General features: G+C 44.0%; 1 protein-coding gene across 1 annotated transcript in view; it reads right to left on the bottom strand.

Annotated features, from left to right (window-relative positions):
• VIL1 (villin 1) overlaps window positions 1–14429 on the bottom strand; it is a 27993-nt gene extending 13564 nt beyond the window's left edge. The window contains exons 1-13 of the mRNA XM_044667551.1: window positions 14355–14429; window positions 13277–13351; window positions 12026–12222; window positions 10463–10571; window positions 9834–9944; window positions 7683–7885; window positions 5217–5295; window positions 4534–4632; window positions 2806–2959; window positions 2108–2208; window positions 1807–1944; window positions 1056–1214; window positions 153–332 (exon numbers count right to left, since the gene is read on the bottom strand). Coding sequence (XP_044523486.1) covers window positions 153–332; window positions 1056–1214; window positions 1807–1944; window positions 2108–2208; window positions 2806–2959; window positions 4534–4632; window positions 5217–5295; window positions 7683–7885; window positions 9834–9944; window positions 10463–10571; window positions 12026–12222; window positions 13277–13351; window positions 14355–14429 — 1680 coding nt within the window. The remainder of the gene's footprint in view (window positions 1–152; window positions 333–1055; window positions 1215–1806; window positions 1945–2107; window positions 2209–2805; window positions 2960–4533; window positions 4633–5216; window positions 5296–7682; window positions 7886–9833; window positions 9945–10462; window positions 10572–12025; window positions 12223–13276; window positions 13352–14354) is intronic.
• Window positions 14430–18016: the final 3587 nt, after the last annotated feature.

The raw sequence follows: 18016 nt of genomic DNA, 5'->3' as shown, positions 1-18016 counted from the left end.
AGAGAGAGAGAGAGAGAGAGAGAGAGAGAGAGAGAGAGAGAGGAGAGAGAGAGAGAGGAGAGAGAGAGAGAGAGAGAGAGAGGAGAGAACAGACCCACGTCTCCCTCCTTGCCTGCCCACAGCAGCCAGTTCCTAGGGAGAGAGGCACTCACCTTGCCATACCACAGGTAGCAACAAGATTGTGTCTTAAGGATGAAGACATCATTGGAGTTGAGGGAGCTGGCCCGGGCAGGTACCTCAAAGGCTTTAGTGTTCTTGTCATTTGTTCCTTGAACTTGGAACAACCTGGTAGAAGGCACAGGCTCGGTGTTTCCTGTCCGGGAGGTGCCCCCCTGCGAGGGAGGAGAAGAGAGAGGGAACGATAGCACCCACAGGTGCCCAAGCCCACGCTGGCTGCTGGATGGTTTCTTCTCCCTTACTTCCTATTGCAGAGATGTCATCCAAGTCGGGTGGGGAAGGGGCTGCAGTCTTGTTCTTTGCCAGGCCTAGGAGGGGAAACCTAAACTATTCACCTCTGCACCCATGCCCAGACCTCTGCAGTGAGGAGCTCAACCTGTACTGAAGCTGCCCATCCCCTCCATCAGGGATTATTGATTATGTGCACAAGGAAAGAAAAAGGATTGACTCTCAAAGGCACGTTAATGGAAACATTTGTATAACTGTTGCCTGGAAATAAAAGTTGGGGGCAGCTGGGCAGGTGGCTCAGTGGATTGAGAGCCAGACCCAGAGATGGGAGGTCCTGGGTTCAAATGTGGTTTCAGACACTTCCTAGCTGTGTGACCCTGGGCAAGTCACTCAACCCCCATTGCCTAGCCCTGTAACAAATAAAATTAATATAGAAGGATATATGTAAAAAGATATTAGGGTTTAAAAAAAGACTTGGTATATGCAAGGCCCAGTGCCAGGTGCTGGGGATGGCAAGATTAAATAGCCCCAGCCTTCAAGAAGCTGGCATTTTAGCCCTTCCCCTTCCAGAATCTCCCTGTCTCTTGGGTAGCTGTCCTTCCCATCAGTCATCGCCCTCTGACAGAGGTGCTGAGCGCATTCTCCTTCACCTGGTAGACCACCATGCGTCCTTTGAAGATGGCCATGAAATGAGGGGGTTCCTTGCCCATGGGCACCCGAATCTGGACAGGCTCATCATTGTACTTCTGGTCCAAGGCGACTGCCTGATAGGCTGAGGCTGCAATCTCATCCTGAGAGGCAGAGCGGCCCTGCAGGATTTAGGGGAGGAGGTGGATGGAGAGAAAAGTGGCAAGATAGCTCCCCTGACCCACCCACCCTGAAGCCCCTCCCAGAGGAGAAAACCAATGGAAATCAAATTTCTTCCCAGATTTCCATGCTCCCTCTTCCCATTTCACCTAATTTAAAACATAGACAAGGCAGAGGAAGATAAAGGAAGAAGAGGGTTTAGGGGGCATCTAGGTGACTTTCGAGTCAGACCTTGAAATTCAAATCTGGCCTCAGACATTTTCTAGCTGTGTGACCCTGGGCAAGTCACTTTACTCCCATTGCCTAGCCCTCACTGTCCTTCTGCTTTAAAACCAATTGATTCTAAGATGGAAGGTAAGGATTTAAAAAAAAAAGAGAGAGAGAAGAGGGCTTAGATGAGGAAGGGGAGGAAGGAACAGGTACAGGGAGAACAAGAAGAATTAATTAATCAGCAAACATTATTATTTATTAAGTACAGGCTATATGCTAGGCATAAAATGGTTTGGGGCAAGATAGATAAAATAAGGCAAGAGGTAGGGAGCAGAGAGCAGGAACTGAAGAGGAAGAGAGCCAGGGGTTTGAGAAGATTCTGACCTGCCATATGTAGATTAGGTAGTTCTTCTTCTCATTGATTAGGTAGGTGTAGAGCACCAGGTAACAATCCCCACCATAAAAGTGTCCCAGCCACCGGGATTCCACGGGCACCAGCTCCAGGTTCTCAATCCTCCACACCTATAAGGATAGTGTTGGGGGAGTCTCTGCTCAAGAGTGATGCTTCCAGAGGAGACGAATGATAGCCAAGGGGTCATAGGCACAAACTCTGCCTTCCCCCACCCACGAGGAGGACATTCTCTCCCCTCCCTATAGCCCAATCGAAGCATCCCCTTTCCTGTACCTGAACCTCCCCGCTGCCATCATCCACCATATTCTGCTTTGCAGCCATCTCAGGCTTGACATGCAAGGATTCTGCGTCAAACTTCACCTGTTCCACTTTGGCTAGGGTGCAAGAGAGAAAGAAAGAAAGAGACTTAGAGAGAGAGCCAACCCTTTCTGCAAAGTCTCCCCGATTCCTCAGCTATCTCCCTGCCCTCTGAGGTCCTCTTGCTCCCAGAATCCATACCACACTTTAAGTTTAATGAAGTTCTGCTTTTTTTTTTGTCTTCTGTACGAGTTAGTTTTGAATCTTGGACCCTTCCAAGGACTTCTGGGCCAAGCCTCATATCTTTTATTTTGTTTCCTATTGGCAGCAAGGTTCACTAGAAGGAGCATTAGCACAAGAGTCAAAAGATCTGAGTTCAAATGCTATCCTTGATGTTTATTGTATATGTGACCTTGAATGCATCATTTAACCTCTTTGGTCCTCAGTTTCCTCATCTGTAAAATGAGGACTTGGGCTCAGGTCCCTCCTATGCAAAATGAAGGTGCTGGACTAGATGGTCCCTTCTAGCTTTAATATTCTGTGGTTCTCTAATTCTATGAGAATAGGGCAGAGGCATGTGGGAAAGAAAGTTGGATGGGCAAAGCCCAAGACAGCTCTTATATCCCAGCTCTGGTAGCCAGAGCACCTTTCCCAGGATGTTACTGGCCCCTCACCCACAGAGCCCACACTGTGGGTTTTGCCAAGGCCGGAGGTCCGGTTGGGTATTATCCACTTCTGGAAAAGCTGTTGGAAGACAGCTGACTCGGCACCATCGTTCTGTATCTCCACCTGGGTGCTAGGTGGGTATTTTTTGGCCTTGATGAAATCCTACAGAGAGATATGGTTATGGAGAAGGAGAATATGTCAGAGGAGGAAGCATTGCTCCCCAAGATTAGATCTTCACCCAACCCAACCTTGATCCTAACCTCAAACCTAACTTTGACCCTAACCTTCAAAATCTTCTCTCTCCTAAGAAGAGTTGAGATCAGGAACTGGCTTCCTTCTCTTTCCCTCCCTTCTCTGTGGTCCTCTTAGGCTTTTGTTTTAATCAATCAATCAAATGTTACTAAGGTAGCATTTGTTCTAGGTGCTGGAGAAACAAAGAGAAAAATGATACAGCTCCTACCCTGAAAGGGCTTACATTTCTGTCCATGAAGACGAAAGATAAAAATATATGTATATTGAAAAAAAATTGGAAGGGGGAAGATCCAAAAAGCCTCTTGTGGGAAATAGTCCTTGAGTTGAGCTTTGAAGAAGCTAGAGATCATCTTAAGATGAGATAATCTGTAGGGAGTGCATTCCAGGTAGGGCATCAATGAAGGAGATGGTTGATGGAATGTGTGAGCAACAGACTGACTGAACCTTGGAGTGTTTCAAGAGGAGAAATAAGCCTGAAAAGGTAGGAGGTGGGAGCCAGGTTGTCTCAAGACTTCCTTCATTCATAGAGTTTTCAAGAACCTGCCTAGCCACCTTTGGGGGAATATGATAGAGAAGATTCCTCTACAAGTATGGGTTGGAATAATTGATTTCTAAAGTGTCCTCCAACACTGAGAGTCTATGAGGAGCTCTATAAATCCCAAGATGGCCTTAGAAATGACCAATCTTGATAAAAAAAAAAAAGGGGGAAGAGGACCCACTTGCACAAAAATACTTATGGCAGCTCTTTTTGTAGTGGCAAGGAATTGGAAACTGAGGTGATGTCCATCAATTGGAGAATGGCTGAACCAATTGTGGTACACATTGGTGATGGATTACTATTGTACTATAAGAAATGATAAGCAAGATGATTTCAGAAAAGTCCATAAAGCTCTGCAAGAACTGATGCAGAGTGAAATAAGCAGAACTGGGAGGACATTATGCCCAATAACAGCAATATTGTACAATGATTATCTGTGAAAACTTGGCTGCTCTTAGCAATACAGTGATCTGGGACTATCTGGAAAGACTTATGACAGGAAATGCTTATCCACCTCCAGAGAAAGAACTGTTGAGTCGTCTTTCACATCAGTGTATTTATGGTTTCATTTTGGGATTTGGGCTATGTATGACTTTACTCTTATAATAATGACCAATATGGAAGTGTGTTTTGCATGACAATAAAAATAAAATAAAATAAAAGAAATGACTGATTTTTACAATCCTTGGGATCCAGAGCTCCTTTTGATTGTTCCAGAATATTTGCCCAAAGTTGGAAGCCTGTGATATGTAATGGAGCCTAGCTTTCCCATAGCTTTCAATTGTCTAGATTTTTTCCTTTTCCCCTTTGTCTTTTCCTCCTCCCCTTTCTTTTTCTCCACTTCTCTCTTATTTGCCTCCTGCTTATTCTCCATTTCTTTCTGTCCCCTTTCTTCTCCCCCAAACCATTTCACTTTGCTCCAGAATTCCTTGCCCCAGCTCCTTACAAGAGCTTGATTCATGGCTCCTTTCCTCTCTGCAGAATTTGCATTCTTCCCCTTCCACACATAGATCTTCAGACCTCCCTGGTCTAGAATATAGCAGTCCTGGGAGAGGAAAGAGAGAGGAAGGAGGGAGAAACAAGGAATAGAAAAAGAATTCCAAGTGAAGTTCTCACGGCCTTGATGTTCATGCAAGGGACTTCATGGGCACAATGCAAGATACACAAGGAGTTACTGGTCTTCCTTTCTCTAGGGTAGTGAGGGTGAACTTTTTAGAGACCGAGTGCCCAAACTGCAACCCTCACACTGCATGTGAGCCCCCCCCCATACCCCAGATTGGGGAGGGAGGAAGTGCTCCCATTGGGCCCCTGGGCAGAGGTGGGGGAATAATGTGAGAAATGTCCTCAGGCATGCATGGAAAGGGGGAAGAGAGCAGCCCCCTCTGGCATGCATGACATAGCTTCACCAACACAGCTCTAGGGCATCATCCCCAACTCAAGAATGTGGAAACCTCCCTTTCCCAGGAAGATAAAGTTAGAGGTTGGGGTCCAGCCTTGGAAGGGAAAGGAAAAAGAATAGGAGAGCCAGGGAGGAGCCAACAGGGGCTTAGTAGATTGGAAGGGACCTGGGCACTGGCAGAATCAAAGGGTCCTCTCTACTCTCTTGTCACCTCCCTGAGCCCTTCTTACCTCGTGGTTCAGTAGATCCTGAGTGAGAGGACGAGTGGCCACCTCTCTTACCACCAGTTTGCCCTCTGCGTCAGAAACACTGAAGGGGATGAAGGAGGAAGAAGGAATTGAATAAGAAATTGGCATGGGAAGTCAGATGGGAACTGGTCAACCTCCCACTCTGGTCCCAGAATCCCATCTCGTACCATCTCTTCCCAGGACAGTTGCCTGCCTGCCCACACTATGAAGCGCCTTTCTTTCCTTTGGGAGTCAGGAAGATATGGAAATCCTGAAGACTTTTCAGAGGAATTCTGAATATAGGTGCTTCTGAAGAGAGGACACACTTCTAAAGGGAAATCTCTTTGAAAGAGTTTGTTCAAGGTGATTGAACCAAAAGTGATGTGTTCAAGGTTGCACAGGAAGGATTCGAACTGGGGGTTGGCTAACCAAATTGTGGTACATAAATGCTTCGGAGTGTTACTGCCCTGAAAGAAGCAATGAATATGAAAAATACAGAGAGATCTGGGGAGATAGATAAACTGATACAAAGTCAGCAGAACCAGGAAAAACATAGAGTGACTTCTTGTTGGTCAGTCATTTCAGACTCTTCATGACTCCATTTGGGGTTTTCTTGGTAAAGATATTGAAGTGGTTTGCCATTTCTTTCTCCAGCTCATTTTACAGATGAGCAAACTGAGGCAAGGGGGTGGGTTAAAGGACTAGCCCAGGGTAACACTTAATTGTCTAGGATCAGATGTGAACTCAGGTCTACTTGACTCCAGCCCAGCACTCTATCTTACAATGATTACAACAACATAAATGGAAAGAACAGCAATAAAAGAATGGAATCAGTGCTGTGAAATGATAACTATCACGTTTATCCCCAAAGAAGAGATGCAAAGGAGCAAAAAGAAGGGATTGTGGATGGGTGTGGAACAGTGTATACAATGTCAGACTTCTTTGACGTACTTGTTGATGCTGTAAGCTGTTTTCTCTCCCTCTTTTTTTTATTCTTTGTTATAAGCAAAGGACAGGAGGAACAGACACATTGTAAGATATATGTAATACAAGAACAAGAGCTCGACAAAAGCTTAAAAAAACAAAACTAAACTAAATGAGGAGCCCAGGATTGGACTGATGACTGTGTCTTCTTTCTTCTTGTCGCTCCACCAGGTTGGCCTCATGGTGAGGCCAGAATCAGATGTTTGATGGGATGGGAACAGGGTTAAACTAAGCCATAATTAATCCTATCCTGACATATCTGGCTAGATTAAAAGCATTATAGGGGCAGCTACATACATAGCATAATGGATAGAACACCAGGCCTGGGTTCAAATCTGACCTCAGACACTTCCTAGCAGTATGACCCTGGGCAAGTCACTTAACCCCAATTCTCTACCCCTTACTACTCTTCTGATTTACAATTATAGTAGGACAGAAGGTGAGGGTGTAAAAAGAAATAAATAAAAGCGCTAGAGCCTCTTGGCTGGACAGCACCTTAGAGATCATCTCTCATGACTGTCTCATTTTACAGATAAAGCAACAGACCTATAGAGATGAAGATGACTTGTCTGAGGTCACACATCTAAATAGTGAAGCTACAATTCAAACCCAGGTCTTGTTTTTTCCAATACAGAAAATTGTACCATAAGAGAAGACTCCTGTGTTCCATAACTGGACAGCTTTGTGCTCTTCTAGATTTATTTAATTTTATCCCATTTGCCCTTAAAAACTGACAAAGGTCTTTTGAAACATCTGACCTTGGTATTGGCATGACAAAGGAAGGAAAGAAGGAAACAAGCATTTATTTACCTGTCAGGCACTGTGCCAAATGCTTTGCAAATATCTCAGCTGCTTTTCAGGACAACCTTGGAATGTAAGTGCTATTATCCCCATTTTACAGTTGAGGAAAATGAGGCTGACAAAGGTTAAGAGATTTGCCCAGGGTCATACATTTAGTAAGTATCTGAGGTTGGATTTGAACTTAGGTCCTCCTAACTCCAGGACCAGCACTCTGTCTACTTGTACTACCTGGCAACCAAGATGGAAAGAAGAGAGTGCACACCCTAAAACTAGAGTGACTGCAGTAGAGAAGTACAGAACGAGCCTCAGTACAGTACTCCTGGGTAGCAGGTAGTAAAATTTAGGAAGAAAAGAAATCCTTTGTTTCTGGCTTTTTTTTTCTGTTTTCTTTTTTCCAGCCCTTATCTTCTATCTTAGAATCAATTCTAAAACAAATGAACAAGGGCTAGGCAATCGGGGTTAAGTGACTTGCCCAGGGTCACAGAGTAAGAAAGTGTCTGAGGCCAGATTTGAACCCAGATCATCCTGACTCCAGGCCCAGTACTGTATCCAGTTTCCTTGGCTGGGACTTTGGCATTCCCAATCCCCTTGAGTTCTGCACACTTGATGAGGCCTCTCTTTGACCCTTCTTCCCCTATCCCACCCCTACCCCCCCTTGCCTTACACACACAGACAGACGCTTACTGGTAAAGTTTCAAGGCAGCCTTGAGAGCAGGTTCTACCACATTGTCAGGGATGGCTGCCTTCAGTTCTCTTCTCTGGCCAAGTATATACTTCATCACTTCCATTAACTCAGGTGAGTCGGCTTCCCGATCGCCATCCACCACTCCAACATATGCCCGGCCACCCCGTTCCTGGTCCCGGATCTCCTTCGCCAGGTTCACACCCTGCAAGGCAATGGGAAGAGGGAGGATGCCTAGAGACTACTCTGATCCCTAACTTCAAGACAGTGATAGAGGGGGCTTCCCAGAAGGCAATGGGGAACCATTTCTAGGGAAAAGAATGTGTTGGCTTTCTTAGGTAATGCTAACAATCACCTGAGACCTAAACTCACTAAGGAACTGGGGCTAGCAGGCCTCATCAGACCACCGTGATCCTAGCATAGGATCATGTTCCTAAATTTATACTTCAAAGGGACCTGAGAAATGACCTGTCCAAAGTCATTCAGATAAAGCTGGATTTTCATTTTAGATCCTTTTGCCCCAAATCCAGAGTTATTTCCACTCTACTATGCCCACCACCTTCTATAGGATGCTTAAAACCCCCCAAAACTCTTATCTTCTGTCTTAGAATTGATACTAACTGTCAATTCGAAGGCAGAAGAGCAGTAGAAATTAGGCAATTGGGGTTAGGTGACTTGTCCAGGGTCACATAGCTAGGAAGTATCTGAGGCTAAATTTGAACCCAGGACTTCCCATTTCCAGACCTCTATCCATTGTGCCACTTAGCCACCCTTAGTGAACAATAGAAGCATCTATTATATGCCAGGCACTGTCCTAAGTGTACAATGCAGAGGTTTCCCACCCTCGAGGAGCTCACAGTCAAATGGGGAAGACAACATGCAAACAAATCTGTGCAAACAAACTAGATGTAAACTAATAGATAGAAAGTTGTCAAGGAAGATGGCGGGAAATCTTGAGATTGGAACGTGAGGAAAGTGTGGCCAGAGAGCATGTAGATGCCACCTGCGTGGTGATGGTGGTAATGGAGCCTGTTAAATAGTGATCAGGAAACATGTCTAGGAGGACACTGGGAAGACAAGCCAGGAAACCCATCTCTGATTGCTCATCCATATGCTCAATTCCTTTTTTTTTTTCATTTGGAATCTTTTCCCTTTATTAGTTAATGAGATTGACACATGAGGAATAGCCTGGAGACAGCTGGGTGGCTCAGTGGATGGAGAGCCAGGCCTAGAGACAGGGAGGTCCTAGGTTCAAATCTGGCCTCAGACACTTCCTAGCAGTGTGATCCTCCATTGCCTAGTCCTTACGGCTCTTCTGTCTTAGAACCAATACATTGTATTGATTCTAAGATGGAAGGTTTAAAAAAATAAAATAAATAAAAAAGGAATAGCCTGGCCTAGGAGAGGAGGGAGGGGAGGGGGAATATCACCTAAGGACAGGGAAGCAGAGAACAGTAGAGAGGTTTGGGAGCCCTGGATGGTCTCAGGGAGATGGAAGCCAGCTGAATCTCAGGTTGAAGCATTAGGGGTGAAGGAGGGTGGGGCAAAACAAGACTGAGCTGTGTGACAAGAATGGCTCCTAATTGTAAACTCTAAGAGGAGAGGAGCGTGTCTTACCTGAAAATTGCATCTCTCTAGTACTACTTCATAAATGCTTGTTAAGCAAATGATCATCCCTGCTCATCCCCCATCCCCAACACACACATACAGATAACCCTTGCTCCCTTTTGGAAATAGAGAGACTGAGGGAGGGGAAGAGGCAATAAGGAAGCCAGGAGTGCCCAGGAGTGGGCTCAGCATTGGAGTGGAGCCCCAGGGTTGGAGGAAAAGGTAAAGTAAGTGGGGAGACCCATGGGTCTGTCAAAGAAGTGACCATTAGGCAGGGTGGGGAAATTGAGGTCACGTGGAACAAGAACAAACATCTAGTGGTAGAGTAGGATTTTCATAGGATTATTTTGCATAATTGGAACCTTAGAGATCATCTAATCCAAATCCTTCATTTCACAGACAAGGAAACTGAGGTCTGGGAAAAAGGAAATGATTTGTCCCAGATCACAAACATTAATATATTACAGAAGCAAGACTTGAAGTCAAGTCCTTGGACTCCAAAGCCAGGACTCTTCCTCCTGTAGCACCCTGCCTGGGATCTTTACCTTGATTCTCTCCATTCGGTTGCTCTCAGGGCCATTCCACTGTATGATGAGTTTGCCCAAGTCCAGAAGGAAAACATCCCCTCGGTTGAAACTCTTCCACGACATCTCCACCTATGGCGTTGGTGAGGGAGGAAAGTAGTTCCAACCTGGTCTCCATCTTTGCATTTTTCCTGCCTTCTCTTGGCCCTTGGCTACCTTACTAAGAATCTCTAGCATTGGGGAAATCCCAGTCATCGTCTGGAATTCCCAATTTCCATTTTCTGGTCCATGGATTATATTTCCCTGATACAAAAGGGGGAGATTAAGGCCTAGGGAGGAACAAGTGTTGGTTCTACATCATGGTCTATATCCCTTCCCCTAGCCATATCTGAACCTCTTTGGGGGAGAGGGAAGGGAGAGACTCCTATATCATCTCTGAGAAATTTTGACCCCTTACTCCAACTCTCTTTCCTCAGACCTAAATGTCTACCTAGTTCTCCGTCCTTCCTTTGTCATTCCCAGCTCAAAGACATACATGGAGGCATCTCTAAGGAAGCCTTCTATGATTGATGACAGATCAGAGATATCTACAAGATCTGATCAACAGGAAGCCATGACCCAAACCCCATCACTCTGGCCCTCCCGCTTACCTCTCCAGCCACCACATTCCTCTTGCCCTTGACATGTAGCAGACGTTGAATATCATATGAGTTGGTTTTCACTTGTTTCATTCCAGATGCCACCCCCCCTTTCCGGATCCTGGAGAGGAGTCAGAATCAGATTGGTGAGAACTACACACATATTAAATATAGAAATAATCTAACTATGCACCCTCAAATTGATTTAGGGAGCCACCTCAACTATCATTGTTGGTTTGGGATGAGATAGAGGATCATGGATCATAAATTTCAAACTGAAAGGAAACTTAGAAATCATCCAGTCTCAAAACGAGGGTATGTCCTTTAATTGGGGAATGGCTGAACAATTTGTGGTATATGCAAGTAATGGAATACTATTGTGCTCAAAGGAATAATAAACTGGAGGAATTCCATGTGAACTGGAAAGACCTCCAGGAACTGATGCAGAGTGAGAGGAGCAGAGCCAGAAGAACACTGTACACAGAGACTGATATACTATGGTAAAATCAAATGTAATGGACTTCTGTACTAGCAGCAATGCAATGACCCAGGACAATTCTGAGGGATTTATGGAAAAGAACATTATCCATATTCAGAGGAAGGACTGCAGGAGAGGAAACACAGAAGAAAAACAACTGCTTGAACACATGGATTGATGTGGACATGATTGGAGATGTAGACTCGAAACGACCACACCAATGCAACTATCAATAATATGGAAATAGGTCTTGATATGATGACACATGTTAAAACCAGTGGAAATGCGTGTCGGCTATTGGGGGGGAGTTGGTGGGCTGAAGGGGAAAGTAAGAACATGAATCATGTAACCATGGAAAATTTTTCTAAAAAATTAAAAATTAAAAAAAAAGAAATCATCCAGTCTCATTTTACAAATGGGGAAACTGAGGCCAGGAAGGCTAAGTGATTTGACCATAGTCACACAACTAGTCTGAACTAGAATACAAGTCCTAGGTGGTCTTCTTATTGAACCACCAGGAACTTACAGTGATTCACCATAGAAATGGGGGCAGGTACCAGAAAAAGAGAAGCCAGGGTGGGAAAAAATGGGGTCAGGATTGACCAAGGAAAAAAGGAATGAAGTTTTCCCTCCATTACCTGTTCCAGTATGCCTCAGTTCTCCAAACTATCCAACCTAGGGCAATCCCTGATCATAACTGCTGCCTTTCTGAGGGCAAGGGCCAAGCCTTATCTCAGTTATACATCTTACTAGCACAGAGTTCTGCTCACAGTAGATGTTTAGTAAATGCTTATTAAATGAGTGAAGGATTACTCCTATTACCCCAACCCTCCAAACTCACATGGCTCACTTCTTCTAGGGAGTAGGAGAGTGGGAAGAGGGTGTGAGGGTATCACTGAATAGGGAGCTAAGGAACCAAGACTTGCAGGAAAGGGGCAGGAGGAATCACTGGCCTTGAAAGTGGCCAGAAGATCTACAAGAAAGATTGAGGTCATCAGGATCAGAGGAGGCAACGGTGAAGACAGTCTCTTGAGATGTACTCTCTGCCTGCACTGGGAGGGGAAGTATTTGGGAGATGGAAGGAAAGGTGAACATACACAAGTCCTTGCTTGAAGTAGGCCCTGAACGTATCACTCTCATAGCCTTGGACTTCTCTATGCTGGACAGCCCGGCCCTTAAGAAAGTCGTCCATCTGGGTGGTGTAGATGGCAGCTGCACCCTGCTCATCTTGGGATGAATCTTTGCCCAACCAGAAATGAATGTCATAAGAGAGATTGTTCCCTGTCTTATGGATCTGCAAAGAAGAAAATCATAGAAGATGAAGGAGCAAAGGGACTTTAGACATCACTGATTTGAGCCACCCAATCCAAGAAAGGAAGTGACTTGTCCAAAGTCACATAGTGAACAACAAGGACAGGTCTTCTGACTCCAATCTGGTGCTCTTCCCCCATCCCACATTGTTGGGCTCTTAGTAATCCCCATGAGGATGGCAGACAGACATTTTCAGCCTTTCCTCTTCCATACGTCTATTCTGATTAATGCATTATGTTTCCTTGAAAATTCATCACTTTCCATTTTTCTCTCTCATTCTCTGAATTGCCACAGCACTGTAGCAGTTAGCAATCTAGCACTTGGTTATGGATCATATGATCAGAGTCAGAAGAGTCCCTAGAGACCATCCAGGCCAACCCTTAGCTAATGTAGGATACAGACGGGTATCCTACAGTTTTCTTGTGATGTTTTTCATTGTTTCTAAAGTGTAAATCTTAGTTTTTTAACTAGACTGTAAGCTCCATGAGGGCAGTAATCAGGTCATTAGTCCCTTTCTGTATTCTCTATTGCAGTGAGGGCAAACCTTTTAGAGATGGAGTGCTGTGCCATGCCCCACCCCCTTTTCCCACCAGCCTCCCTTTACCCCAGACAGGGGAGGGAGGAAGCATTCCCATCGGACTGTTGGGCAGAGGGTGGGGTGGAATTGAGGAATGTCCTCAGGTGCATGGAGGAGGGCAGGGGAGCAGCTCTGCTTCCAGTCTCCCTCTGACTTTCTAGTAATGAACTCTGGGGGGTGATTGCAGGTGTGCCCATAGAGAGGGTTCTGAGTGTCCTTTTTGGCATGCTTGCCATAGGTTTGTCATCACTGCACTATAGTAACTACCATAGGATTGGACTTAATAGTAAATGTTTATTAAATACTTGCTGACTTCCTCTCTCTCTGCCTGGAACTCCAAAGTTCAATCCAATTCAATAGGGCCTTGACAAGTGCTATCAGAAAGGGGCTTGGGATATTCAGGTGGACTCCTTTTTTTTTGCCCATTCTTCAGATCTGGCATCTCTCCCCGGGTACTCACAGCCAGGACAATGTAGCAGTCTCCATCAAAGAAACTTCCATAGGTGTTGCTGGGAACAGGAACCATCTGCATGGCCTGTGGGGGGAGAGGGGAACAGAGAGCATGCAGGGATGGTTTCCTTCTACCAATCTCAAAGTTAACTGGAGTGGGAGTGAGGGAGATAAAAGCAATGCCAGGGGCTCTAGACTCCTCCTTTCTGATCTATGCTCTGTGGGCTTGAGGAGGAAGAAGGGGGTGGGAGGACAGAAGATAGAAGAGAAAGAGGAAAAGAAGGGTGAAGAGGAAAAGACCAAAAAAGGAGAAATAGAAATAGAAAAATAATAAATAGAAAAGGAAAAGGAAAGAGAATGAAGAAGGGGAGAAATCTGAAAAGGGAAAGGAATAGGCCTTCATAATGCCTGAAACGTGCCAGGCACTAAGCTAAGCACCTTACAAATATTATCTCATCTGATCCTGTTATTCTCCCCATTTTATAAGGAGAAAACTGAGGCAAACAGGGCTTAAGTGATTTAACGAGGGTCACCCAGCCAGTAAGTATCTGAGGCTCTATTCAAACTCATGATTTCCTGACTCCAGGTCCAATATTCTATCCACTATTCCACCAGCTGCCCACCAAAGGAAAAATAAGAGAAAAAAGAAGGAAAGTTAGGAAGATTTAGAAAAATCTAAGGAGGAGGAGGACGATAAGTCAGAGAAACTACAGACAGAGAAGAAGGAGGAAGGAAAGTCAAGGATAAAGATGACAAGAAGGAAAAGATGGAGAAAGAAAAGAAATAGGAAGAGGAAGAGGACAAAGAGAAAAGAAGGAAAGAAGAAGAATGGGGAGGAAGGATAAAAAGAAAGTTGGAAGAAGGGAGAAAATGGAAAGGAAGAAAGTGAGGAGGAGAGAATAAGAAAAAGAAAAGAAGAGGAAGAGTAAGGGCTAATAGTTAAAAGAGGAATCAAAAGAGGAAATGATGGAAAACCTTTAGAAGAATGAACTATTGACACAAAGAGGTTGGGGAGAACTTGAGGTGCTCCCTCCCACCCCTGGCCTGTCATGCTTAAGCTCTCAGTTCTTCCCAGCCTGGTCACTTACCTCTATCCTCCATATCTGTATTCCAGGAGTGGTGATGTTTAGGGAACTTTTGACTTGAGTATTGAGCTTTGTCATTATGGCTGAACCTGGAAACGGGTCACAGAGAGATAAAATAGGGAGACAGTGTTAGTAACCACTTTCTGAAGGATAACTTAGTCTCTTCTAGCCTCATGAAGGGCCCTTTAGGGCTCAGATACACAAATAATTCAAGGATGTCACCTTTTGATGGAAAGAGGATTGACTGGAAGTGAAGAACAAGGTGTATGTTTTCAGATCTAGCCACTGTTCATCTCTTTTGCTTAACTATGCTTATTTGTCACAAGGGAGGATCTTTCTTTTGTGGGAGTTAGAGTTTTGTGGGAGTTAGTGATAAGAAAGAAAGAGAGAGCGAAAGAGAGAGAGGGAAGGAAGGAAGGAAGGAAGGAAGGAAGGAAGGAAGGAAGGAAGGAAGGAAGGAAGGAAGGAAGGGGGAAAATGGAAAGGAAGAAAGTGAGGAGGAGAAGAGAATAAGAAAGAGAAGGCTCATCAAACCCCGACTCCAGAGGTGTTAGACTTCCCTGCACACCCTATACACCTCTTTTGCCCAAAGCTCCCTTCCTTAGACTGACTGGCTAAATCTTATACTCCCTGGAAGGAAGGAAGGAAGGAAGGAAGGAAGGAAGGAAGGAAGGAAGGAAGGAAGGAAGGAAGGAAACTATCAATGAAACATTTAAAAATTTTGCTGAAGAGGGCAGAATGAAGTTTATAAGGAGATAAAAAATTTTAGAGCTATTTTGCGCAATTTGTTATATCATTTTTTAAAAAAACAAGCTCTATATAATAGAGATTCCAGTTTCATATAATATCCTCTTTTTCTGTTCTCTGCATGTAGGAATTACTTCCTTAACTTAATAACAAGAATAAAAGGGGCAGCTAGGTGTGGAGAGCCAGGCCTAGAGATGGGAGGTCCTGGGTTCAAATTTAACCTCAGACACTTCCTAGCTGTGTGACCTTTGGCAAGTCACTTTAATTTTAATTTTGAATATTTTCCCATAGTTACATGTTTTATGTTCTTTCCCTCTCCCCCCTAACCCCACTTAGCCAACGCATAATTCCACTGGATTTTACATGTATTATTGATCAAGACCTAATTCCATATTATTGATAGTTGGACTAGAGTTATTGTTTAGTATCTACATCCTCAATAATATCCCCATCAGCCCATGTGTTCAAGCAGTTGTTTTTCTTCTGTGTTTCTCCTCCCACAGTTCTTCCTCTGAATGTGGGTAGTTTTCTTTTTCATAAGTCCCTCAGCCTTGCTCTGGATTCTTGCATTACTGCTAGTAGAAAAGTCTGTTATATTAGATTTTACCACAGTGTATCAGTCTCTGTGTACAATGTTCTCCTAGTTCTGCTCCTTTCACTCTGCATCAGTTCCTGGAGGTCTTTCCAGTTCACATGGAATTCCTCCAGTTCTTTTATTCCTTTGAGCACAATAGCATTCCATCACCAACAGATACCACAATTTGTTCAGCCATTCCCCAATCAAAGGACATTCTCTCATTTTCCAATTTTTTGGCAAGTCACTTTAACCCCCATTGCCTAGCCCTTACCATTTGTCTGCCTTGGAACTAATACTTAGTATTGATTCTAAGACAGAAGGCAAGGGTTCCCCCAAAACCCACAATAATAATTAATAAAAAGAAAATTAAAGAACAAAGTTATGAGACTCTGTGTTTGGACTTGAAAAGGGAGAGAGGTGAAAAGAAAGGAGGTAGCCTGGTATAGGAGAAAGACCATTAGACTGGGAATCAGAAGTCCTGGGTTCAAGGGCTGATTCCACCACTGTATGACCTTAGATAAATCATTAAACTATATGGACCTCCATTTACTAATAAGATCATAGAAATTAGAGGCAGAAGGGAACTTCGAGGACAATAGGTCCATCCTTTTAGAAAATTATTTTTGTTCCAAATTCTCTCCTTCCCTTTAGCCAATGATATGATACCCATCACACAGATGAAGTCAGGCAAAACTATCCCCTTCCTTTTAAATTTAGCTAAAGAAAATGAGGTTCAGAGGAGATGAATGATTTGCCCAAAGTCAAACGGAAAATATAGCAGAGAATGGATTCAAACCTGAAACTACAATTCAAGTGCTCTCTCCTCAACTATACACCTCTTCCCTTGTTCTCCATCTCAGTGTTGAAAATCATAAAAACCAGCCCACTGAAGGGGTCACAGGTGTGTCAGATCATTCCTATAGTCTATGGCAGTGATTCCCAAAGTGGGTGCCACCACCCCCTGGTGGGTGCTGCAGCAATCCAGGGGAGCGGCGATGGCCACAGGTACATTTATCTTTCCTATTAACTGCTATTAAAATTTAAAAAAAATTAATTTCCAGGGGGCTAAGTAACATTTTTTCTGGAAAGGGGGCAGTAGGCCAAAAAAGTTTGGGAACCACTGGGCTCTATGGTGTGCCCACCCCCACATTGCCTATTGAATCCCCTTCTCAGTTTTCCCTGGTGGACCCAACTACCAGTGTAAGAAACCCTGATCTAAAACCACAGAGGCTTCTCTGCAAAATAAGAGGAATCAAAGAAAGAAGAAAAGATCCTATATTCAACAATATTTATAGCAACCTTTATTGTGGTGATAAAGAACTGGAAACCACAGGAGTGCCCATCAGTTGGGAAATGGCTTAACAAATGATAGTAAGGGAATTTAATGGAATGCTATTTATGCTGTAAGAAATGACAAAAGAGGGGCAGCTAGGTAGCACTGGGCCTGGAGTTAGGAGGTCCTGGACTCAAATCTAATCTCAAACACTTTCTGGTTGCATGACCCTAGGCAAGTCGTTTAACCACAATTGCCTAGCGCTTGCCACTCTTCTGTCTTAGAAGACAGAAGGTAAGAATTTGTTTGTTTGTTTGTTTGTTTGTTTATGACAAAAGAGATGTTTTTAGAGGAACTTGGGAAAAGATATATGTACTAGAGTATAGAGTAAGCATATAGAAAAAGACATGCATTTTGGGAAATTGTCAGTATGGGAATTGTTTTGATTGATTATGCATATTTGTCATCAGAGTTTTATTTTTTGTTGTTTTCAGTAGAGGAGGTAGAAGGGTTAAAAATAAATGCTTGAAAGTCAACAAAAACAAAATCCAATGAAAAAACATGATTAATAATAATAAAGAATTAAAAATAATAATAATAAAATCTTAACCGAGATGATCTCTAACAGCCCTTCCAGGATCAATGTTTTAGGAACCTGAGTCTATTATCACATGCTATTGTTTGTCCTTTGTTTTCAAAGAGAACCAATGGCATCCCAAGGTGATGTCTTGACTTGTGAGTGAATTGGACTCAAGTGCACAAAGTCCTCAGCTTCACTCTCTCTTCCAGAGTCATCCAAGTCCAGTGGCAGGACAGAAGTCAAGGTGAGTAGTGGCTGCCGAAGATGCGGTGGGTGACCTTGGTATTGTCAATGTCTCGCCAAGGTCTAAGCCCTCCACAGCACCTGTTTTAGCTACTTTCATGGCCAATGAAACAAATTGTCCTCATCCATCCATTCCACCACTGGTGGAAGTCTTCATATGCTTGGGATAGACACTCCCTTAACTCACTGCCAGATTTGAGTCCTGTGGATTACCCTCAACATGGTTTACCCCATCTGCCAAGATG

The sequence above is a fragment of the Gracilinanus agilis genome, chromosome 3 (assembly GCF_016433145.1).
Source record: "Gracilinanus agilis isolate LMUSP501 chromosome 3, AgileGrace, whole genome shotgun sequence".
NCBI classification, from domain to species: domain Eukaryota; kingdom Metazoa; phylum Chordata; class Mammalia; order Didelphimorphia; family Didelphidae; genus Gracilinanus; species Gracilinanus agilis.
Note: the sequence above shows the minus strand (reverse complement) of the source record. Positions and strands in the feature narration are given on the sequence as shown.